Source organism: Glandiceps talaboti, chromosome 11, assembly GCF_964340395.1.
Source record: "Glandiceps talaboti chromosome 11, keGlaTala1.1, whole genome shotgun sequence".
Lineage (NCBI taxonomy): Eukaryota > Metazoa > Hemichordata > Enteropneusta > Spengelidae > Glandiceps > Glandiceps talaboti.
In genome coordinates, this window is record NC_135559.1 from 4,679,723 (window position 1) to 4,703,059 (window position 23,337).

Below are 23,337 nucleotides of genomic sequence, written 5' to 3' on the forward strand. Positions count from 1 at the left end.
ACAGCTGATAATTATAATATTTAATACATTCAATATTGGATTTACCTTTCGTTTTCATTGGTACGCCACCGATGCCGGTATGATCACCTGACTATCATGTGACCTGGCACGGTTGAGGTATGCCGTTCCGCGTGTGAGTGTGTTTACGCTCTTTGTATCAATTTGATTCATATTTGATTTTGAATTTTTGGGCGTTTATTAATATCTTACATTGTTTATTTCGTCAACACAAACTGTCAAGTCCAGTTCCGCCGTATTTGCTCAAATATTCAAATAAGCATAAGTGAAAAAGCAAACACGTTTTTTATAATAGAACTGCGTGAAGGTTATTATGGGAACAAATTTGTATTTATTCATAGCACATAGCCGGGCACATACGACTCAATTCATTTATATTCATCTTTAAAAAAATAATGTCATTCTCTTTTATTTATTTTTATTTCAAAATACTCTAATTTCATCCTACAGATCAAAAAATCATTTCTTCCGAAATTATAGTCACGGGAGAGAAACCAATTATTTCTGGTGATATGACCGGCCATCTGTCAGGCCTACCGCCTGGAGCCGCACAACTTAGCGTAATGTCTCGATCATTGAATCGCAATTTCATCATTAAACAGTTGTAAAGACGAACATTTATAAACTGGGTGTACGTACTTTTCAATTTATATGTGATCGAAAAATATGCCCTCGAGTATTATAACTAGTACGTGTCTTTAATCAGTATTGTAGTTGAGAAATGACAACAAATATACACCAAACTCACGGCATCGGACGAATGCAGGGGAAAGGTTGCATACATAATGATGTGACGTCACTCACGTAGCTGCTAAATTTTTAATAGTTATTGTTCCTACTTCGCTATTACGCAGATGTCGTTTGGACAATTACTTTTCATCGTGCGTGCTATTTCAGTGACGCTTAGGTGAGTCATTGAGTGTAAAATAATCACTCACGTTCACAACGATTTTTATCCCGGTTCGTGTGTCGAATCAATACAAGCTGATGACTAGGGTGACCTCTATACAGACATTCGCCCAGGAAGTTGCCATAAAAACTGTTAAACATGCATGCGTGAGCCAGAGCTGTCTGATCCATGCGCTGTTTGATCGGAGTTTATTATTTCCTGTACTATTTAATGTTCAAGTCATTCCCATCTCTTATTAGGAGTTATTAAATGAAACACAAATGATATCAAGACAAACTCACCATCATAGCGCTATGCTTTTATTAAATTAAATCAAATTACTAGTAAATAGAAGAGCGCAATGAGCTTATTATTTGGCTAAAAATATGGCCATCAAGATATATGTCTTTCCTCTATAGTTTTCTTGGAATCTTTTCATGTACTTGCACTATGTATAAAGGTCACGTGTCTACAAGGCGAAGAGAAAAACACACAATTTAAACAAATACATTATTGGAATACAGATGATCTGAGAAATCTATCTTCCCTGTCTCCTTTCTCACGTGACTGACTAACACCAATATTTCATTTCACTCTTGCTGTTTATTGTATGTGCTCATCACAGTATGAGTTTTTGTATTTTATATTTGCTGTCTCTGTATTTTTCAGAGAGTCCTAAGGAAGATTGGCTTCGGCCGACTGGGCTGTCTTCTTTAAATAAAGTTGAATGAATGAATGAATGAATGAATGAATGAATGAATGAATGAATGAATGAATGAATGAATGAATGAATGAATGAATGAACGAACGAACGAATGAATGAATGAATGAATGAACGAACGAATGGATGAATGAATGAATGAATGAATGAATGAATGAATGAATGAATGAATGAACAAATGAATGAATGAACGAATGAATGAATGAATGAATGAATGAATGAATGAATGAATGAATGAATGAATGAACGAACGAATGAACGAATGAATGAATGAATGAATGAATGAATGAATGAATGAACGAACGAACGGATGAATGAATGAATGAATGAATGAATGAATGAACGAACGAACGAATGAATGAATGAATGAATGAATGAACGAACGAACGGATGAATGAATGAATGAATGAATGAATGAATGAATGAATGAATGAACGAATGAATGAATGAATGAATGAATGAATGAATGAATGAATGAATGAATGAATGAACAAATGAATGAATGAATGAATGAATGAATGAATGAATGAATGAATGAATGAATGAATGGTTTAGTTTCATACATTCTGACACGGGCAGTAATTAGGCCCTCCTTCCTCTGACGTCAGAACTGAATATATTCCAGGTTGAGCGCTCACAATAATCATAAGGCAAAAATAAATCAAACATTGTTCATTTCCGATAACAAGACTTCAGAAAATAGGGTAGGTAGAACGGAGTTTTATTTTATTTTTAAAATTTTTTTTGAGAAATTGATTCAACCCTAAGACAAGCCCGGCTTGAGTTGACTAATGACGTCATTGGTCCGGGCTTATCACCCTGCCTTTCCTTGGGGGAAGGGAGATTAGTCCGCGCCCACAACCGCTGATCTGTCACTCTGAGACAAGATACTCGTTGGTTACAATACTTCTGTGATAAATTGATGAGGTGTACAAGAAATGAAGGAAGATAATTATAATATATGATGTACACGACTCGGAGCACAATATGCAGACTACGCAGTTCAACTTACAGTCAACATTACAAGATATCGTTTCTCTGAAGTGTCATATTTTTTTAAAAATTGATCGAAGATATTTTGACGATTTTTTTTTACATGGAAATAGAAGTGAATTGTTATGCCCATGATTTTACCCTTTTCAATGTAAAAAAATGGTTAGGGTCGCTTTCACTAGGGTCGGTCAGGTTTTCGGAAACACACAATTTTTTTTTATTTTTGACCAAATATGAAACGTCAGCTTCTTGGTTGTACTTAATGTCCTTTTCTGTGAATGAATGAATGAATGAATGAATGAATGAATGAATGAATGAATGAACGAACGAACGAACGAACGAACGAACGAACGAACGAACGAACGAACGAACGAACGAACGAACGAATGAATGAATGAATGAATGGATGGATGGATGGATGAATGAATGAATGAATGAATGATGAATGAACACCTATACACACATCAACCATAACAAAGCGCACATGTTCCATAGAGCTTTACGATATAGCTAAAACACATCCAATATGATACCACCCCACCCCAATATTATAACAACAACAACGATAAAGTGTCATTTGTAACTTGATACAACGGGTCATGCTACAGAATGTTTTTCAAACTCCAAGGAAAACAAAAAATTAAAACTTCAGTCAAGGGAGGACAATGACCGCAAGGAGGCGCTGTATAGATACATCGATTCACTTGCAGACCAACCGCATGGAAGCGTGATACATTACATCAAGCATATCACGTGAGAACATTCCAGTTTGTAAATAGCAATTACTTAAATAGGCAATTGTTTATAACTATTCAGATCATAAAAAGTGAAAGTAATACTGGCTTACGGTTTCTGTACAATTTCTTCCACTTTATCTTGAGTATTAAAATTTTACTGTAATAAAAAACAATGTCACTCGGCCGTACCCCTTTACCGTATCTATCTGTACACAAATTATTGTGAAAGTGTGGGTTGAGATTTAAGAATTCGTATGTGACATGAAACTACAAACTTTTTTCAAGGTATAAGAAACAAGTTATGAGCGTAATCACACTTTTTAGGCTTATCAAACAAGGAAGCAATTCTTAAAGAAGGGTCTTGCATCTTCGAAATAAGCCCCATATAATACAAGGTGAATGTGATGTAAAGTTCAAAAATCTAAATTATTTTTCAAGTTTCATTGCTTCATTTCTGAACCCTGCCAAGTTATTTTTTATTTCAAATGCTAACACGGTCATTTAAACATTTACAAAGAGCCCGACTCGAAATGTTCGCTGTTGACAATTATTACACGACCTGTTTGTACTTATTATCACTTCAAATACATGTGGACCGACGACGAGCTGGACTGCTGATACAATTGAGCTAGATATGAACATCGCCCTCACAGTTAGTTATTGGCTGATAAAACCATCCTGCTGACGACCTTCACAGTACTAGTCTGGTCCCCTGCCCCCTTTCTACCGCTACATGTACACTCACGTGAGTGTAGCGCCAGCAGCGGCAGAAAGGGGGCAGGGGACCAGACTATCACAGTACAGGCGACCTTCACTTCCGCAGAAATATTACACACGTCATTGACGCGGGTCGAGAGCCTTACGTATTACAACAATAAGAAAGCCAATTCTGGTGAGTATTTTTCCATTGAACAAATATATTTAGACAGAGCTGTATTCAAATGATAAAAATATACTCGTAGTCTTGCTTGCAGACGGAGTAATTTGGGACTTGCATGTTCTTTGGGACATAGTCAGTCCCGTATGCCGTCTGCAACCAGGACTATGAATGATTTATTATACATGTAGCCCAGGCTGGTAGCCCAACGTTTTTTTAATGTTAAATATCGAGTTGTAAGAATGGCAAACTCAGTAAACAGGGCGGCCACCAGTATCGTGAATTAAGGCAAATCTCACCATTAAAGCAACCTGCAAAGTACGAGAGTGTGGTTGTTTTTACTAATGATACATGCATGTATCAAAGTTGTTCCTTGACTGCGCTGCATGACCTTGTACGTAGAGAAGGGTGTCAACATGTTCTATAATGAGGTCAACCACGTACCATCAATACGTGTGGTACTGACCGGGAAAGACAGAGACAGAGAGACAGAGCTTATAATTGCAAAAAAAATAATTGCGCAAGTTAAAGCTAAGTTTGTAAAGCCAAATAAAAAGTTGTTTGGTACCGGTTACCCGAGCCCACCTAGTTTTTTACGCCGACCCTAAACTTTTTTGTTAACTATTTGAGAAAAATAATAATAAAATCGCGAATATCCTGAAGTCTCGAAAGAAATAATGGGTGTAGAAACTGACATCAACTTAAAAAAGATAATATAAAACTATTCTTCCAATCGATATCTGTAATGGCTGTACATCTGATAGAAATAAATAAACAACACAGACCATTTGGAAAACAATGGAAAACCTGAACTAGACACTCACACATGAAAATAAGTATATAATAAAATAAAATGAAAAATCTACCTACTCCAACTATTTTAAAATTGAATGTAATCGGAACTACACATTTTTTTTTATGCCTAAGCTTTCCATAAAGGGGTGGAATTAATAGTTCAATGTAGGATAATTTCTTTTAGTTAGTCCTTAGATGAGTCAGACACCCCCCCCCCCTAACTAAATAAATAACCAGAATGACTCAAACCCCCACTTTTATCGCATCTAATATTATTCATTATTCTTCAATACGCAGGTAGAAAATCACCGTTACAAAGTACAAAAAAGTGGATCTCAGAAATTCAAGTAGTCCAAGATTGGAACACAATATTTCAGATGAAAGAGAGTCTGTGAGGAATGAAACAAAACCAATGGAGGCTACTGGGAATGAATACACTAGATTAGATAACAGGACATATTCTTTTGCTGAGGCTCTTCACTGTCATGATTTTGATTTATCAAACTCGCCACTAGGGGGCGATGTTTGTAAGTCAGAGGTGCCAAAGGCAACAATTCAAAGCCAAAAGTACCAACCATGGAAAGTACTGAAACCAATTCGAAGGAAGAAAAAGTAAGTATGCAGCACAAATTCACTTTTCCTTCTTCTCATTATTATTACCAGTGTTTTTGTTAAGGGATCTACCTGAGTTCCTATGTCATTTTACCAGGGTTAATCAGTTCCCTACCAGAGTTTTCAGAGTGGTAAGTAGGTAAAATCTGCCTGAGTTTCCCTTTCATTTTACCAGGGTTCCCAACCTAAATTATGGTATTATGCATGTATGTTTTACCATATTTCCCACTTTCTATTAAAAGTAGCAAAAATATTGATCATTATTATTATTTTCATTGCATCGGCAGAAAATATGCTTTAGCTTCTGAGAATGGATGTTCCTTACATAATTAGCACAACTTGGAGCAAAAGTTCTAAAGAAAGGTGTTTGCAAAAATGTAATGGCTTCTCTGCAGTTATACTTCCACAAGCAAATCAAGTTAACATATTGCCAAAAGGATGAAAAAATATGCCATATGATAATACTTACACATCATGGAGTTCCTTATTACATGTACCTCTGAAAAGCAAATGTTGCAAAAATGAAACTTAAAGTGATTGTGAATGCTCACGTGGTAAATTTTCAGTCACTTGTACTCTGGTGCTAATATTTACAGTACATTCATGAAAGTAATGACTGATATATCATGTATTATTATATTTCAGAAGTGAATATTTACCAAGTGAGAATGTAGGATTGATATCATATGTATTCTGTACATGGTTAACACCATTGATAATCAAAGCTTATAAACATGGATTAAATATCGCTGACTTATGGCAGTGTGGAGAACAGGACACAGCGGGATATAACTCAGAAAGGTTGGTGTGTGTCTGTGTGCATGTGTCTGTGTGTGTGTGTGTGTGTGTGTGTGTGTGTATGTATGTGTGTCTCTCTCTGTGTGTATGTGTGTGTCTGTCTGTGTGTATAATGATTCAAGCTATCTACTTGGTCAGAATTTAATTGGATTTGATAATGCATTCTGATGTTACTTGTTACTTTTTATGAGACTGATGTCACTATGGCAACATGGTGATGGTGTTTTTCTTACTACTTTGACTAGATTGACATCACTATGGCATGAAGAAATTCAGAAGAAAGGAAAGGACAATGCATCTTTAAAAATTGTTTTTTGGAAGTTTTGTCGGAGTCGGGTGATAATAGCTTGTGTTTGTCAGTTGACATTTTGCCTTGCCTGTTTTGGTAATGTAGTAAGTATACTACATTGTATATTTAGTGTAGATGATAACATATCTTGTGATGTACCACCATATCGGCCAGAACTAGATCATGTCTGGACTGCAAAATCCCCCCCGCGAGTACTACCATCCCGTCAGCCAGAACTCGTCTGTACTGCCACATATATAAGTTGTCTATAGGTTAATTATAGATGTCTATAGGTTGTGTATAGGCTGACCTATAGAAGTTATAGGCTGTCTATAGGTTGAACTATAGAAGTCTATAGGTTGTCTATAGATTGACCTGTATAGAAGTTATAGGTTGTCTGTAGGTTAACCTATAGAAGTCTATAGGTTATTTATAAGTTGACCTATATGGAAGTCTATAGATTGACCTAAATAGAAGTCTATAGGTTATCCATAGGTTGACCTATATAGAAGTCTATAGGTTAACCTATAGAAGTCTATAGATTGTCTATAGATTGACTTATATAGAAGTCTATAGGTTATCTATAGGTTGGCCTATGGGCTGTCTATAGATTGACCTATATAGAAGTCTAGAGTTGACCTGTGGAATTCTATTTTCTGACATTGTTAAAACAATAGAATTGCATAGTATGGATTTCATCAACATTTTCTGATATCTATAATAAATTATGTCATCGGGTAATTTATGTGTTATATCTTAATACCAGGTTTGAATTGCAAGCTATGGTTAAAAGTATGCTTAAGTAAAAAAAATACTGTGAGTACCTTTTGAATATGTGCCCCAAAATGTTACAGTCAGCTTATGCCCTTTTAGTCAAATGTAAGATTTTTCTATCTTTCAGTTAATTGTACATGCTTTACTGCAATATGTTCAAGGGACGGAATCCAACCTACCGTACGCACTGTCTCTGGTTTTTGCCATTCTGTTAACAGAAGGGACACGGTCTCTTTCTTTATCTTGTCACTGGCAATATGCATACCAGACATCAATGCGGATACGTAGTGCCTTTCTAACAGTTGTTTACAAAAAAGTGTTGTCTTTACAAAATGTACAAGATCAAACTGTTGGACAGGTAAGTTAATTGCTAGCTTTTAATTTAACCCTTCATGTAGTGATTAATAAAATACTTGTAACTGAAAAGTCCAGACAGACTTATTATCGGTGTAAAGAATAAATTGGATAACTCATGTTAGAAGTCTTTTACAAAGCTATAGTTTAAAATATGCATGGATAGCTCAAAAGGTTGGCAACCAAGAATATTTTATAGTTTATGCAAATCAACTTTGAATTTCAATAACATGTTTTAAGTAATTCACTGTGTTACTCAAAATCAACAACAATATTCACATCTTGCCTGTTTTATGGAAATTCATTTAAAACCCTTTCTCTTTTTTAGATTATTAATTTATGTACGAATGATGGACAGCGAATATTTGATGGAGTTGGTTATGCAGCCTTTGTAGTTGGTGGTCCAGTCCTTGCGATTATATGTATCATATATACAACATACATACTGGGACCTGTTGCTTTGTTGGGCAGTTCCTTGTTCTTTCTTGCACATTATCTACAGGTGTGTTCATTTATTAGTACAACTGAACTGAGTTTCAACAGTGCTATAGGCATGATGTGTTTGTCTATCTGTGCAGGTGTGTCTGTCTGTCTTTCTGTTGCTCTGGCTGTGTGTGTGTGTGTGTGCGGTAGAAATAACTCCAAAAGCTGCCCCAAACAGCACTCCTAGTGGCCAAAGTATGCAATCTTTTGTTTTTCTGATAGCTGCATTGTGTACAGAAATTGTCACAGACTAAAAAGTGAGCAACCATACATAACCAGGATAGTTAATAGGAGTTGTTTGTCAGTATTTTGACACTCAACATTTGTGATTTTTTTGATCAAAGACTGAAAAGTGAGAAAACCTGACCAGAATACATTTGTATTTCATTTATTGTGTGCTTTCTTCCAGATTCTTGTCTCCAAGGCAATAGCCCATTTCCGAGTGAAGGCAATTAAGATAACAGACAAGAGAGTAAGAATAGTCAATGAAATGATTACAAGTGTCAAACTTATTAAAATGTATGCATGGGAAAAACCGTTTTCAAAAAAAATTGCAGGTGAGTGGAAACTAGTGTCATGTCTACAACAAAAACATGGTTTCCTTGCTCTGGAATTAATTCCGAACTCAGAGCTTAAAATATAACGTCCAAGTTTTTACTAAACTACATGAATTTACAAGGCATCCTTCTCCTTTGATATATGTGTATATGTTATGAATCACCATCAATATGAACACAATGTTGTCACAAAGTGATGACATATTTAGTAAAGTATGTTGACCTGGCCATTGACTTTTACTCATAGTCATTGTAAATTCAATAGACATGCTTACCACCAACTCAGCCATCTGGTAGTCTAATATGCTAATTCACTACTAATTTATTTACATACAAAGTAAACGCTCACTTGTCTACATAAAAGATAATCAAGTTTTATCTTAAACTCCTAGGGAATCCTCTGTACTATTATCACATAAACACATGCAAATCTTCACCTGTGTGATGTCAAACAAGACAGATAAAACCCCTGAATCACCTCTGTTCTATTGAACTTTTTTTCCCAGAATGACCGTTCCTTTACTAAATTTTTACCCTAAACTCGTATTGGAATCCTCTATTTGTACTAAAATCTCCAAAACTGAAACTCAATTTTCCACATTATTGTATGTTTACTGGAAGTTCAAAAATGATTTTTTTTTAAAATAAGAAACTGACTGTTTATCATGTGTATTTCCAGATATTAGAAGTAAGGAGGATAAAGTCTTAAGGAAATCACGGTTTCTCCTTGGCCTTAATCAATCCATTAACCAAATTGTACAACCTTTGGCACTTATATCAACATTTACGATTCATGTTGCACTGGGCAATGAACTTACACCAGCTATGGTAAGTGTAAAGTCCCCTGGAGGGTGTACTCATGCTTATTGGGTATATGTATATGTGCCGCCCTTTGGTTTTTGGTCAAGATGGTCTAAAATGGGATTTTGGGTTGACAGCTTTGGGCGCACAACCCCTACCAGACCTGGCCTCTGTCCAACAATTGTTTTTCTGACCAAAATGTTCATGATACTATTAAATCTGAGTTCACCTTTAAATAGAATCAGTGTTTTGTTCAGGATCAACTTTTACTGTACCTATGCCAGACATTTGTTTTTATGCCTAAATATTATCTTAATCTGACATTACTAAGGTCTTGCCCAATTATTTCTACATAGCAATACTGTACTGACTAAGGGTTAACTTTACATTTCTTTTCTCCTTTGTAGGCATACACTGTTGTTTCAATGTTTACCCTGACTCGTTTCCTACTGGTAGTAGGTCCAACAGCATTAAAGAATATAGCTGAAAGTTTTGTGGCTATCAATAGAATGAAGGTAAGATTTTGACTCAATACACAATATAAAGATCAGATATAAATCCAGTACTCAGGATTTGTTAACACTGCAGTGCCTCATCAGATGAATTGTACAGCTGTTTTTGCTCTTCCCAAATCCGTTGTCCATTTTGTGATCTGTTGCAGTGTGTACTTGAATTATTTATTTGATAAATGTATGCGCTCAGTGGATAAAGTCCGTAATCCAGTATCTGTCACCATTGATCACACTGTTTGTATTTGTATATTGATATAGGGAGTCTAGTAACGTATAGGATTAAATCCTAAGAAGTCCACTGGGTTGACAGAGAAACAATCATGGTTCAAATCTTACCCAAGAACTCCAACATTTAAGTATAGTTACTGCAGTATTTACATTGAGTATCTTAGAAATATTTATATTTATTTTTTGATACCATAGAAACTGCTACTGGTGAGAGAACTCAAACCATTCATGGACAAGCCAGATGATAAAAACGTTGCTATAGCAATGTCTATGGCAACATTTGGATGGGATAATTTAAGACAAGAACAAAGTGAAAAGAAATCACAGAAAATAAACGGAAACTCTCCAGAAGAAAGAGAGATGATTTCAGACAGAGATGAGGACACACAAGGAAATGGAGAAAATGAAAAATTTGTTGAAACTCTTCATGATATTGATTTAAATGTTAAAAAGGTATGTTTTTGTTGACCAATGAAATATTAATAATTTAGGGGTTTCTCTGCAAATTGGAAAACTATTTTATTGTTTAATGTTAAGTAGAAAAACGCATTCAAGTCTCTGATTCTCATTTGAAATTCGCTAAACTTAATAAACTAAACATTTAATGTTCTTTTTTTTATAATTTGTACCAGGGCCAACTAGTTGGAGTTTGTGGTAGTGTAGGCAGTGGTAAATCATCACTGATTTCGGCCATATTGGCACAAATGCAGTTGATGTCTGGTACAGTGGCTGTTGGTGGATCTATAGCGTACGTTTCACAGCAAGCGTGGATTTTCAATGCTACTTTGAGGGAAAATATTTTATTTGGACTTCAGTACAATCAGAAGCTATATGAAGCTGCACTATTCTCAGCCTGTCTTCAAGAAGATATTGAACAGTTACCAAATGGTGATAAAACTGAGGTGACATAGTTACACTTTATATACTGATTGATTCCCAGAAATACAAATAAATATGATACAATTAATGTACTGATGATAAATCATTACATTACACAGTGAAAGGGGATTTGACATCGTTCACTAATTGAGTCCAACGACTGTAAACATATTTTCAAATTTAGACAAAATGCTCCAAAACCCTCAGATACAATCACGAGCACATAAATGTTAAAGAATGAAAGTAAATAAAAGGAAAGTTATGAGTTGTCTCCTGGTGAATCAAAGAAACTAACTGGATAATTGTAGATTATATTGTTTGCATTTTCGTTTGAATTCTTACCTGCAGTGAATATTCCTGATACCTAGTGGTGTACTATTTCAAAGTTTTGAACCTGCAAACTTTATGGTGAATTTCAGATGAAAATATGGAAATGACAGAACCCAAATAAATGCCAGTATGGGTACATGGGGTATTTAATCTTGTGCTTACAGTGCTTTCTGGTGCACATTTCCCTCATGAACACCACAACCACTTGTCTGAAGCCTAACCTAACCCCCCCCCCCCCCCACTGTATGCAACATGTACATTAACACATTATGGGTTCCTGTCATATTAAATAAAGTCTACACAAATTTTGTTTCAGATTGGAGAAAGAGGTATCAACTTGAGTGGTGGTCAGAAACAAAGAGTGAGTCTAGCCAGGGCCCTCTATGCAAGTCAAGATATTTACCTCCTAGATGACCCTCTAAGTGCTGTGGATGTACAAGTCGGAAAACATATATTTAATCACTACATTAAGGGTGCACTTTGTGGCAAAAGTGTTCTCTTTGTAACACATCAGTTGCAGGTGAGATTTGTATTATGAATCATGTGCTCCCAAGGAAGTTGCAGAATTATATAGGGTCATTTTGCCAATAAAGGACTATATAAAAAACATTATGTCCACTCCTCAGGCCTCCCCCTGCCTTAAATAATACACATTCTGTGTTTCAGGATCCTGGCCTTTTTCAAATTTATGCTTGTTCCATATCCTATCTTGCTGAAGTATATTTCTTTTCCATTCCTGTCCAGTACTTGAGTGGCTGTGACTACATACTTGTAATGAAAGATGGTAGAATAGGTGAGCATGGAACTCATCAACAGTTAATGTTACAAGGTGGCCAGTATGCTACACTGATTGACACGTACCACTCTGATGATAAAGTTAACAACACATCAAGTTCTTCAAGTGGCATTCTGCCCAGATACAAAAAACATCCAAGTAGTCTGAGGAGAAGTAAATCTTTTCAAGGCAATAGTCATGAGGAAAAGAAACACCCTGAAGTTCATAGTGCTTCGAGTTTGAAACACCTTGTAGTTCATAGTGCTTCAAGTTTGAATAAATTAAGTTCTGAAGTAATATTTACAAGAACAGAAAAAAGACTCAGCCATTTGTCATGCAGTACCATAGGAGATGATGATATGGAAGGTATCGAGAATGCATTCGAAAGTAAGTTGCGTACACTCTTTTCATTTTTTAAAAACCTTTTTACTGTTTTAATGTTATGCACAAGCCATTTTGGAGCAAGATGTGAGGACCAGAATAGCATTTTATTGTCAAGCCAGCAGACAGGCAGTTACAACTCAATTTATGCTGTTTTCACTATAATACTGATTTTAGCAACTACCAGTAATCTAAACATGTTGAATAACTACTGTTACAGTAATGCTTGTTTTAGAAAAGTTCTTTTATATAAGCATTTTGTTCATGGCTTCATGTACTGCCATACAATCAGCGATGATAATCAAATTTTGGCCCTCACTTTGTGAAATATAGAATGCCCTCTTGTGAACACTGATGTGTTTACTTAGATTTGAACAGCGAATTGGTTGGAATTGTCTTGAACAAAGTAACAGCAAAAGATTGAACTGTTAAATTTCGGAGGCACAGTTCACATTAACTTGATATTATCATAACAAAATTAAAAGCATGGCCATTTGTGAAATCCAACAGAAACAAAGGAATGTGGAGATCCTATTTATGCATTTTCATCCAAATGTTGTAATCTTTAGGTAAGCTAACCACTGCGGAAGAAAAACTGCACGGAAATGTGAGTTGGAAAACTTACCATTATTATATCCAACAATCTGGTGGCTATATATCAGCTATTGCTGTAGTAGTTCTCTTTCTTCTGACTGCACTGAGTAGTGCTGCATGCAATTGGTGGCTTGCCTACTGGATTGCTGAAGGAACTAAGGTAATGATAATTCTATATCATAAACTTAGTCGGGATGAAGGGCCAGTGTTTTGCCGGCTACTTTTTCAAGAATCTGTGTAAACATTCTTTGTTGCACACAAGCAGTATATTTCCATTGGTACACAGATTCATGGTTCTCGTTCATAGATATCTGATACATCACCTACTTTCACATTTGACCAGCTACTTTTGAAATTTAACCAATATACATTATTTGATAAGCCAAGACGACGTCCCTGCCAGTGTTCCTATAGTGATTCCAAATGTGGACTTTCATCATTGACATGTACAAACTGATTATTTTTTTTTTATTTTTTTTTAATTGACAGACAAACCCACGAGTTTTAAGGTGTTGTGATGAAAAAACTAAAGACAAACATACAATTTCCAGACATATGTTTCCATGACAACACTTACATCTCAATTGAAAGATTTGTCATTGTGGTTTAAATTTTCATTAATCACTAAGATGAGAATTAAAATCTGATGACTCCCCCCCCCCCCCCACACACACACACACACTGGAACCTTTTGATCTTATTGGTCACTGTCCGCAAAATATTCTAAATAACTGAATCTGACATAATCTCAACTGGAACCCTGTCCACTAGATTCCATGCCCTTATGTCCTCATTCTCACATAGGGCTATACTGCAGAAGTCTTGGATTGGAATATTTGAATACTTCTGATAGCATAACCAAAACTTATATTACATTTAAATAAAATTACAATGTGTGTTCAACTTTTGGTTGTGTAATCAGAATTGAACTACAGTGTACTTTATCCGACATGATAAACAATTCAAGGATATTTCAATTTATTTGTTTGTATTAATTATTTGTTTGTTTGTACCAATGGTTTGTTTGATTGTTTGCATCCATGATTTGTTTGTACTAATGATTCTTTTGTTCGTTATCAGGAGATGACCTTCAATGGAACTAACAGCAGTGATAGTGTCATCACTGTTAATTTACTGGAGGATACAGATGTATCATTCTTTGTCACGGTTTATGGCATTATATTAGGTGCTACGATAATTTGTATATTTGTCAAATGTCTATTTTATGTAATGGTGAGTATGCTTTACATATTCAAATATATTTTCATATTACACTGTATTAATATTTTCTGGGCATTGTGATTTGCTACCCATCTGCAATTATAACACTATTCCAAGGAGTGCCAAAATAATGCAGATGAAGTTCTAGCTGAACTATTAATACAAATTATAGTGACTTTAAAAGTTCTGAAACTGAATTTGTGATGTACCTTAAATTGAGATCTTCTCAATTTTCAGATAGCACAGAAAGGAGCAAGTAATTTACATGACAAACTATTTGTGAAAGTCTTCCGTAGTCCAATCAGTTTCTTCGACACAACTCCATCGGGGAGAATTCTAAACAGGTTTTCAAAAGACCAAGATGAAGGTGAGAACCATATCAGATATGCATTAACATAGCACTTTGAGATCAGTATTTTAAATTGGACTTGACCTTGATCTTCTTGATGACACTGAAATGAAGTATTTAAGGCCCAGTTGAAGTAAGGATTAAAATGAAAATGCTAAAAGCATCTGGCAGAGCTATAAAATAGTTTGATCATGACAAAAGAATAATCCTATGTAATTTCTATGGCTCAACTGATTAGATAACACAAATGTGAGAATGAGGGATTGAAACGCTTGCCAATAAGTGAGACGATGTGTCTTCAATGAAGACTTGTTTAGGAATATAGTAAAACCATAACATTACTAGCATCAGCCAGCCCTTAGGGACACCCTTCTTTTACTCTAGATTATGACAGTTGGCACTTTACCCCAAGGTCCTCTGTTATTGAAGGTGAACAAAGATAAGTCTGGTTTTATCTTTTAGGTGTATATTTCGTTATGCTTAGGGGATCCAGAAATGTAATTTTCTCAAAACTTTGCATTATATTCAACCTCTCTAGAATAGAATTATAAAAAGTGGAAAATGTGCATAGAAGAGGCCTGCTCTACCCTGGGGTGAGGAACTATGGGAAATAAACAAAGATAGGTGTTAAACAACTTGTAATACAATTAACTCAGCATTGTTTGAGCAAGGGTTTGACAGATGTTTAGCTGCTTTAATTACTTTGTTCCCCTTTAAAACCCCACTTTGGACTAGGTTTGAAAACATTACAGTAGTTCAGTAGGGCTCTACAAAATGGTGGATAACTACAAAAGACTGATCCCATGTTATCCTGAAGGCATAGCACTAATGTGCTGGGATTGAAACGTAACCCTTTAAGCATACATGATCAAGTAATATAATTTCATGATAACAAATTGAATTGTATGACTGTTTCCTATTCTCTTTTATCTTACAGTTGATACCAACTTACCACATGCTATAGAACATTTTCTTCACAATCTCACCATCATGTCATTTCACTTTCTTACAATCTGCCTTGTGTTTCCATGGTATTTGGTGGCTTTGGTACCATGTGGTTTCATTTATGGTATCGTCTTCAAGTATTACAACCCCGGTATGCGTGATCTTAAACGTTTAGAAAACATTAGTCGGTCGCCATGGTTTTCTCAAATTACAGAGACATTGCAGGGATTGCCAACAATACATGCTTACAATAAAAAACAACAGTTCTATAAAAAGTAAGAAGAGGATCATTTTTTTGGTTTCAATCTGTCGCGTTATTATTACCAATTAGCTTGGTTATCATGTTTACCAAAAGTTTCCAATGTGCATCAAAGTTTGATTGACAATAGAATAACTAGTTTGATGCCAAAAGTTAATCTTTATCACTGACCAATAGAATGCTTTGTTGTACACCAAGAGTTACACATCTATGTTGACCAATAGAATACTTTGTTATACACCAAAGATGGACCAATCTATGTTGACCAATAGAATACTTTGTTATACACCAAGAGTTACCAATCTATGTTGACCAATAGAATACAGTATATATTTGGAAACATGGATGAACCTAAATTACACACCTTATAATTACCGGGTAGTATGTTTTCATATCAGTGACTATTTTCATCATCATAAATACAAGCTATATCCTAAATTCCATCGACATATTATTTCTTTTCCTGTCAAGTTACACAGGTGCCCCCTTGAACCAAGTGAATGATGCTAAACATATACTTCAATGGTATCCTGTCAAGTCACACAGGTGCACACTTTCAACCAAGTGTATGATGCTAAATGTATACGTCACTGGTATCCTGTCAAGTCACACAGGTGCACACTTACAACCAAGTGTATGATGCTAAATGTATACGTCACTGGTATCCTGTCAAGTCACACAGGTGCACACTTACAACCAAGTGTATGATGCTAAATGTATACGTCACTGGTATCCTGTCAAGTCACACAGGTGCACACTTTCAACCAAGTGAATGATGCTAACTGTATACTTCACTGGTATCCTGTCAAGTCACACAGACGCACACTTTCAACCAAGTGAATGATGCTAACTGTATACTTCACTGGTATCCTGTCAAGTCACACAGACGCACACTTTCAACCAAGTGAATGATGCTAACTGTATACTTCACTGGTATCCTGTCAAGTCACACAGGTGCACACTTTCAACCAAGTGAATGATGCTGAACATATACTTCACTGGTATCCTGTCAAGTCACACAGACGCACACTTTCAACCAAGTGAATGATGCTAAACGTATACTTCACTGGTATTATTTATTCCAGATTTACAGAGCAGCTTGATGTAAATGCTGTTGCTTTTTATCTGTTTCATGTAACCAGTCGTTGGACTGCTGTACGACTTAACAGTATAGCTATGTTAACGACATTTCTCACGGCACTATTCACTGTACTTACACATGGAAAAATCAACCCTGCCTATAGTGGTATAGCCCTATCATACTCAATACAGGTAAGACATCAACCCTGCCTATAGTGGTATAGTCCTATCATACTCAATACAGGTAAGACATCAACCCTGCCTATAGTGGTATAGTCCTATCATACTCAATACAGGTAAGACATCAACCCTGCCTATAGTGGTATAGCCCAATCACACAGTACATCAACCCTGCCTATTGTGGTATAGCCCTATTGTACTCAATACAGGTAAGACACAGTTATAGTCCAACTTAGAAATTGGCAAACATGGTGACATTCAAACCTATCTCCTTGAGAATTTAATCACACTGTTATTACATTGTACCTTTATTAAAGTTTCTAACATATTCTAATTCAAATATGTGTTTTTATTTATTCGGTATATACCGGGAAATCATGACAAACAAGTCTTCGTCAAAGATTAGACATAGACCCCAAAGTTTAAACGTACTAAATCATATTCTGAATTGTGTGAAAAATATGGCAGCCACTTGGTTGAAATATCGTCCTCATTTGCATACCGTGTACATGCAAGTATGCAATAATGTTTTCGGTATTGCACTGCAGTGAAAATACCACTTGCATGCATGCGCACCGGTACATGTAATCTCTGGAAAATATGTAATGATGTTTTTAGTCTTGCAGTACAAGTGAAAATACCACTAGTATGTACACATACCATCCAATTCAAGAAATCAGTCATGCTGGTACATACAATGATTGAGTTTTTTGTGTCTTTTTAGCTTACAGGGACCATTTCAGCTACATTAAGACATACAAATGAAGCTCAGGCCAGATTTACATCAGTTGAAAGAATATACTATTATATGGTACGATATAAATTTCAAGTTGTCTTGTTAAGTGTATAAGTTCATATGCAGATACCATGCTGTCCATTATGATTTTTTCCTGCAACCAAGATCACTGTTATGTCTAAATTACAGTCTCTTCAACCACATTATAAGTGAAACAGCCATTGATTTTCCACCCTTCAGAACACAGCTCAATGGGAGGCTGGGCAACACTATTTGAGTCTGTATAAGTATTGTATTAGCATAACTGCAGCATATTGCTTGACAAAAGTCATAATCAATCATGGTTACCAGACATATGAGCTTTCAAAGCCAGGAACATTTTGCCGTTATTCAAAATGGTGTCTTCACTGCATTAACCATAATTGTGAGTGTTACATTGAACGGTTAATGATATGTATTAACAGCTGAAGAAGTGTCTAAATTACAATTGTGTACACAGAGTTCAGAACTTCTACAAAAATGTGAAACATGTCTTACTCAATTCGTCATATGTTGGTAACATCTGCCTTTTTTTATTTAATTTCTTCTTCCTCAGAATTTGATATCTGAGGCAGCATCTATCATAACAGGATGCAGACCACCTGATAGATGGCCACACAAAGGCCATGTACAGGTGGATGATTTAAAAGTTCGTTATCGTGACAATCTACCCTTGGCTTTGAAAGGTGTCAGTTTTGAGGTGAAACCTGTGGAAAAGATAGGTATTGTGGGTAGAACTGGAGCAGGTAAAAATTGTTGTAGATTATGCTGCCCTGTAGTGTTAAGTTAATCCCAAGCATATAAAGCAGTTCCTACCTACATATGAATGCAGGCAGCTTGTATAATAATTCCAAATTAAGATAGATAACGATGGATAATTATCATGCAAGTGATTTTTGATTCAGATCACACTTTTTGAAAAACACAGAAATGCGTAACTATAATCAAAGAATTAAGCAGCACAGTTGGAAGGTAATTTGTACAAATACTAAAATCAAGACTACTTCCAATACAATACGTTATTCCATTTCATCTGACAAAGTTTGGAGAGCTTTTTATAAAATTTTGATTTGTAGCGAAATTGTTCCCATGGTATTAAAATACAAATGTCTGTCTGTGTGTCTGTGTCATCATTTTCTAAAATTCGGCTGGCTCAATTGTAATGAAATTTGGAGTATATAATCTTTAGGGTAATAGCTAGACCTGATTAGGTTTTCAGCCAGATTGATATTCAGTAATTAAGCAGTATCATGCACTCTTCAAATTCCGTATAATTTGGCACATACATTAACTTAAGAAAGCACGCTTGTCCAAAAACAAAGCCTGTTACCATAGTTTTTTTTATTTTAATGAGTTATTTGCATAATTAGTGATTCCCTTACGGGAGGCATTCAGTTTAAATCTGGTACCTTAGGAACTCTGAGACTAGTGAAGCCAATTTATTCATCCATTCTCATTTTAGGAAAGTCATCTCTTTGTCTGAGTGTATTTCGTCTGATGGAAGCAGCAGCTGGCACAATCAAGATAGATGGCATTGATATCAGTACTATTGGATTAGAAGATTTGAGATCAAGATTATCTATAATCCCACAAGATCCAGTACTCTTTGTTGGGACAATCAGGTTAGTAGCTACTTTGAAATTCTCTGCCCAAGTAGACTAAACTTTTGATCATATTATTGGTCAAATATCATAGAGTAGCAGCCAAACCCACTATTGTACAGTATCATGGAAGCTTTAACAGGGAGACTTGTCTTGTAGAAAGACCTTGGATCTGTACTCAGAAGGTTGCCAAACAAAAGTGGAAGATGACAGGGCTAGCGTTCGACCTTTGGCAATGTGCTACCTGTGGCTCCTTTTAAAGGTAGCAGAATTTCTCGAGGGTCTAGAAACTAGTTTATACTGGAGACTAGATTAAAGTGCCTACCTGTATTGTTTTGATCATATCTTTTCTTCAGAATATACCAATTGACCTTGACCTTGACCTGCAAGGTCAGTTGTTAAAATCAGGCTTTGCTTGTACATCATAGAATGTACATCACACAGCAATTTGGCTATTTTCATCCATGCCATCTAAAATGGTTACACATTACATAAGACATTGTTTTGTACATGTTTCACAAGCACCTAAAATATGACATAATGGCAGCCATGTTTGTCTTAAAATACACAACTTGTACAATGATGTGTCTTTAAAAGCACAAAGAGACTTGATTCAACTGTCTATACCCACATTGTCTGTGCTGAACTTCCTTTTGAGAATATGCAAATTAACCTTGACAGTAAACCTTTTGTTGCATATCACAGTTCAGGAATTAGATGATTCAAATTTCACATCATATCTCTTTTCTGACAGATATAATTTGGATCCATTTGACCAGTACTCTGATGAAACTATCTGGAAAGCTCTGGAAAAATGTTATTTAAAACATATGGTAAGCTTGAGTGTAACAGTATATAATATTCAAAATCGATATATCAATTATATTATCATCTCAAAATGGAGAAATAGAAAATTGTTGGGTTCACTCTACATCAGCTTATCAATTCACCAGTTGTATCAAAATATGCAAAAAATTTCAGTTTAGTCCATCAAATTCTTCTATAAGAGCTTTTCATGACCTACAACACGTATATTTACTTCATACCTGATCATAACTTTTAAATATTTTATACCGCTTCTATATTTATATAATATTATATTATATAGTATTATATTATATTATATTATATTATATTATATTATATTATATTATATTACATCATATCATATTATATTATATTATATTATTTGATCTTTTAATTGTCTTTCCCATACATTCATCAGGTATCACAGCTTGATGGTAAACTTGAGGCACCTGTCATGGAGAATGGTGAAAACTTCTCAGTTGGTGAGAGGCAGCTGATATGTCTGGCCAGAGCTCTTTTAAGAAGTTGTAAGGTAAAAACTCCTTCATTCAAAACAACCAAAAATATATGAATATCTTTGGAGTTGGTGCAAGGCAAAACAGAATGGCCAACAAGCATCACTTGCATCGACAAGTCACATTTGTTATGGCAATGCCATAGACAAAGAAACTGAATATTAAAGTTAAGTATTATGATTTTGAAAGTAGATGAATAATTATATCTTGCTGATAATATCAATGATAAATCTCTATTGTTTCCTTATTTTAATGATGAATTAGGCAACAGCCTGAACAGGTACAGAAACAGAACATCAGCATTGGGGCTATGTCTTTGAAAATAGAAGACTTGTTTTTCGCTCAGCAGTGATGTTTATCATAATGATTCTCATTTTTCAGATCTTTATGTTGGATGAAGCAGCAGCTGCTATAGAAAACGAAACCACTTGTGTGGGGGTTGGGGTGTATATCAGTGAAAATAGATGACTTGTGTATCTCTCATTTGCAAAGTATATCATGATGTTTCTGTATTATAGATTCTTATGTTGGATGAGGCGACTGCTGCCATAGACACAGAAACAGACAGTCTGATACAACAGACAATACGGGATGCTTTCAAAGACTGTACAATGCTGATTATTGCTCACAGACTCAACACTGTTCTTAACTGTGATAAAATCCTAGTTATGGACAATGGAAAGGTAAGGTTATACAGTTCTTTTTGGAGTAGCTTACCCAAGCTGTTAAATAAACTATTAAGATCAGTGAGCCTTATCACAAGGCTTCATGTTGAGATAGGCTCAAAAAAGATAACATACAAACGTAACATACACAGTGTGGACTCTTTATTAAGTTAATGATATAAACAGGAACTGCATGGAAAAAGCAGTTCAGTTGGCTGCTAACCGTGGATTTTGTTTGAACTTCAAGAAATTACACCTCATGCCTGTTGTAATTGCAGTAGTGTGCTTGCTGTTACTGTTTATATCATTCACTAAATAAAGAGTTGACACTGTGTCAGAGATGTTTGTGTTATCTTTATGGTGTCTATCTTAACACAAAAGCTTGTGATTAGACACACTGATCTTCAACAGTTTGGGCAAACTTCTTCAAAAAGAGCAGTACTACAGGCAATGTGCTTCTCCAAAACAATTCCTATCACCATAAATGATATAAAACCAAATGGCACGATAGTGTACATCAAAAATTGAAAACAGAACCCCCAAGACACCTTGTAGTATTTGAAAGATTATCTTTCTATATACACATTGATACGTTTAAATGTTGACTATATAGTAACTAATGTAGTTCAACAAGCACAAACTTTACTAAAATATCAATTATACATGTCATACATTAATGAATAGGTAAGTAATTTAATAAATATGTAAATGAAATGAATGGAAGATGAATAATATAAAATAATGTTTACATTTTTGTTTATCTCATTCATTCATTCATTCATTTATTCATTCATTCATTCATTCATTCATTTATGTATTCATGTATTCAGGAAAGTTTACCAATGTTGGACTAAGTAGTTACACGTCAACTACCTCTATCTGCTTTTCCTGGTAATCAGTATGTATTTATTGCTACATGTTAGTGTTTTGGGGTTATAATTTCTTGGAATAAATGAATATAGATTATACATTTAAAGGCAGACAGATGGGAGATAGACAGACACAGACACAGACACAGACACACACACACACACACAGTTAGTTAGGTAGGTAGATAGATAGATAGATAGATAGATAGATAGATAGATAGATAGATAGATAGATAGATAGATAGATAGATAGATAGATAGATAGATGGATGGATGGATGGATGGATGGATGGATGGATGGATGGATGGATGGATGGATGGATGGATGGATGGATTCTAAAAGCCAATCAACTTTCCATTTGTTATTTCAGGTTTTAGAGTTTGACAAACCAGATGTTCTGCTAGCCAGTCAAACTTCAAGATTTAGTATAATGATGGCAGCTGCCGAGACGACCAAAGAGTACCTGACATAATATGGCAGACCATCTGTTCTATTAGCCAATCACACTTCAAGATTTAGTATAATGATGGCAGCTGCTGAGAGGACCAAAGAATACCTGACATAATATGGCAGACCATCTGTTGTATCAAAAATCAATCCCATAACAGCATGCACACTACTACAATTACAATAGACATGAGATATACTATGATTTCTTGAAATCCATGGTCGT

At 35.3% G+C, this 23,337-nt stretch overlaps 1 protein-coding gene across 3 annotated transcripts; it reads left to right on the top strand.

Moving 5' to 3' along the window:
* Positions 1-4,161: 4,161 nt before the first annotated feature.
* On the top strand, positions 4,162-23,337 carry LOC144441958 (ATP-binding cassette sub-family C member 5-like). Of its 3 annotated transcripts, none has more exons than XM_078131226.1 (25): positions 4,162-4,250; positions 5,328-5,642; positions 6,288-6,443; positions 6,686-6,833; positions 7,631-7,861; positions 8,186-8,359; positions 8,750-8,897; positions 9,577-9,725; positions 10,106-10,213; positions 10,634-10,891; positions 11,071-11,340; positions 11,964-12,167; positions 12,392-12,809; positions 13,373-13,557; positions 14,478-14,630; positions 14,856-14,985; positions 15,905-16,187; positions 17,257-17,443; positions 18,156-18,242; positions 18,763-18,952; positions 19,669-19,828; positions 20,562-20,640; positions 21,033-21,146; positions 21,648-21,812; positions 23,035-23,337. In XM_078131226.1, exons 2-25 carry the CDS (start codon positions 5,443-5,445, stop codon positions 23,134-23,136), a joined length of 4,299 nt encoding a protein of 1,432 aa, XP_077987352.1. In that variant the 5' UTR covers positions 4,162-4,250; positions 5,328-5,442; the 3' UTR covers positions 23,137-23,337. The 3 variants fall into 3 exon arrangements, with proteins under 3 accessions (XP_077987352.1, XP_077987353.1, XP_077987354.1); XM_078131227.1 differs by having other exon boundaries at positions 13,373-13,410; XM_078131228.1 differs by lacking the exons at positions 18,763-18,952; positions 20,562-20,640; positions 21,033-21,146; positions 21,648-21,812; positions 23,035-23,337 and having other exon boundaries at positions 19,669-19,817.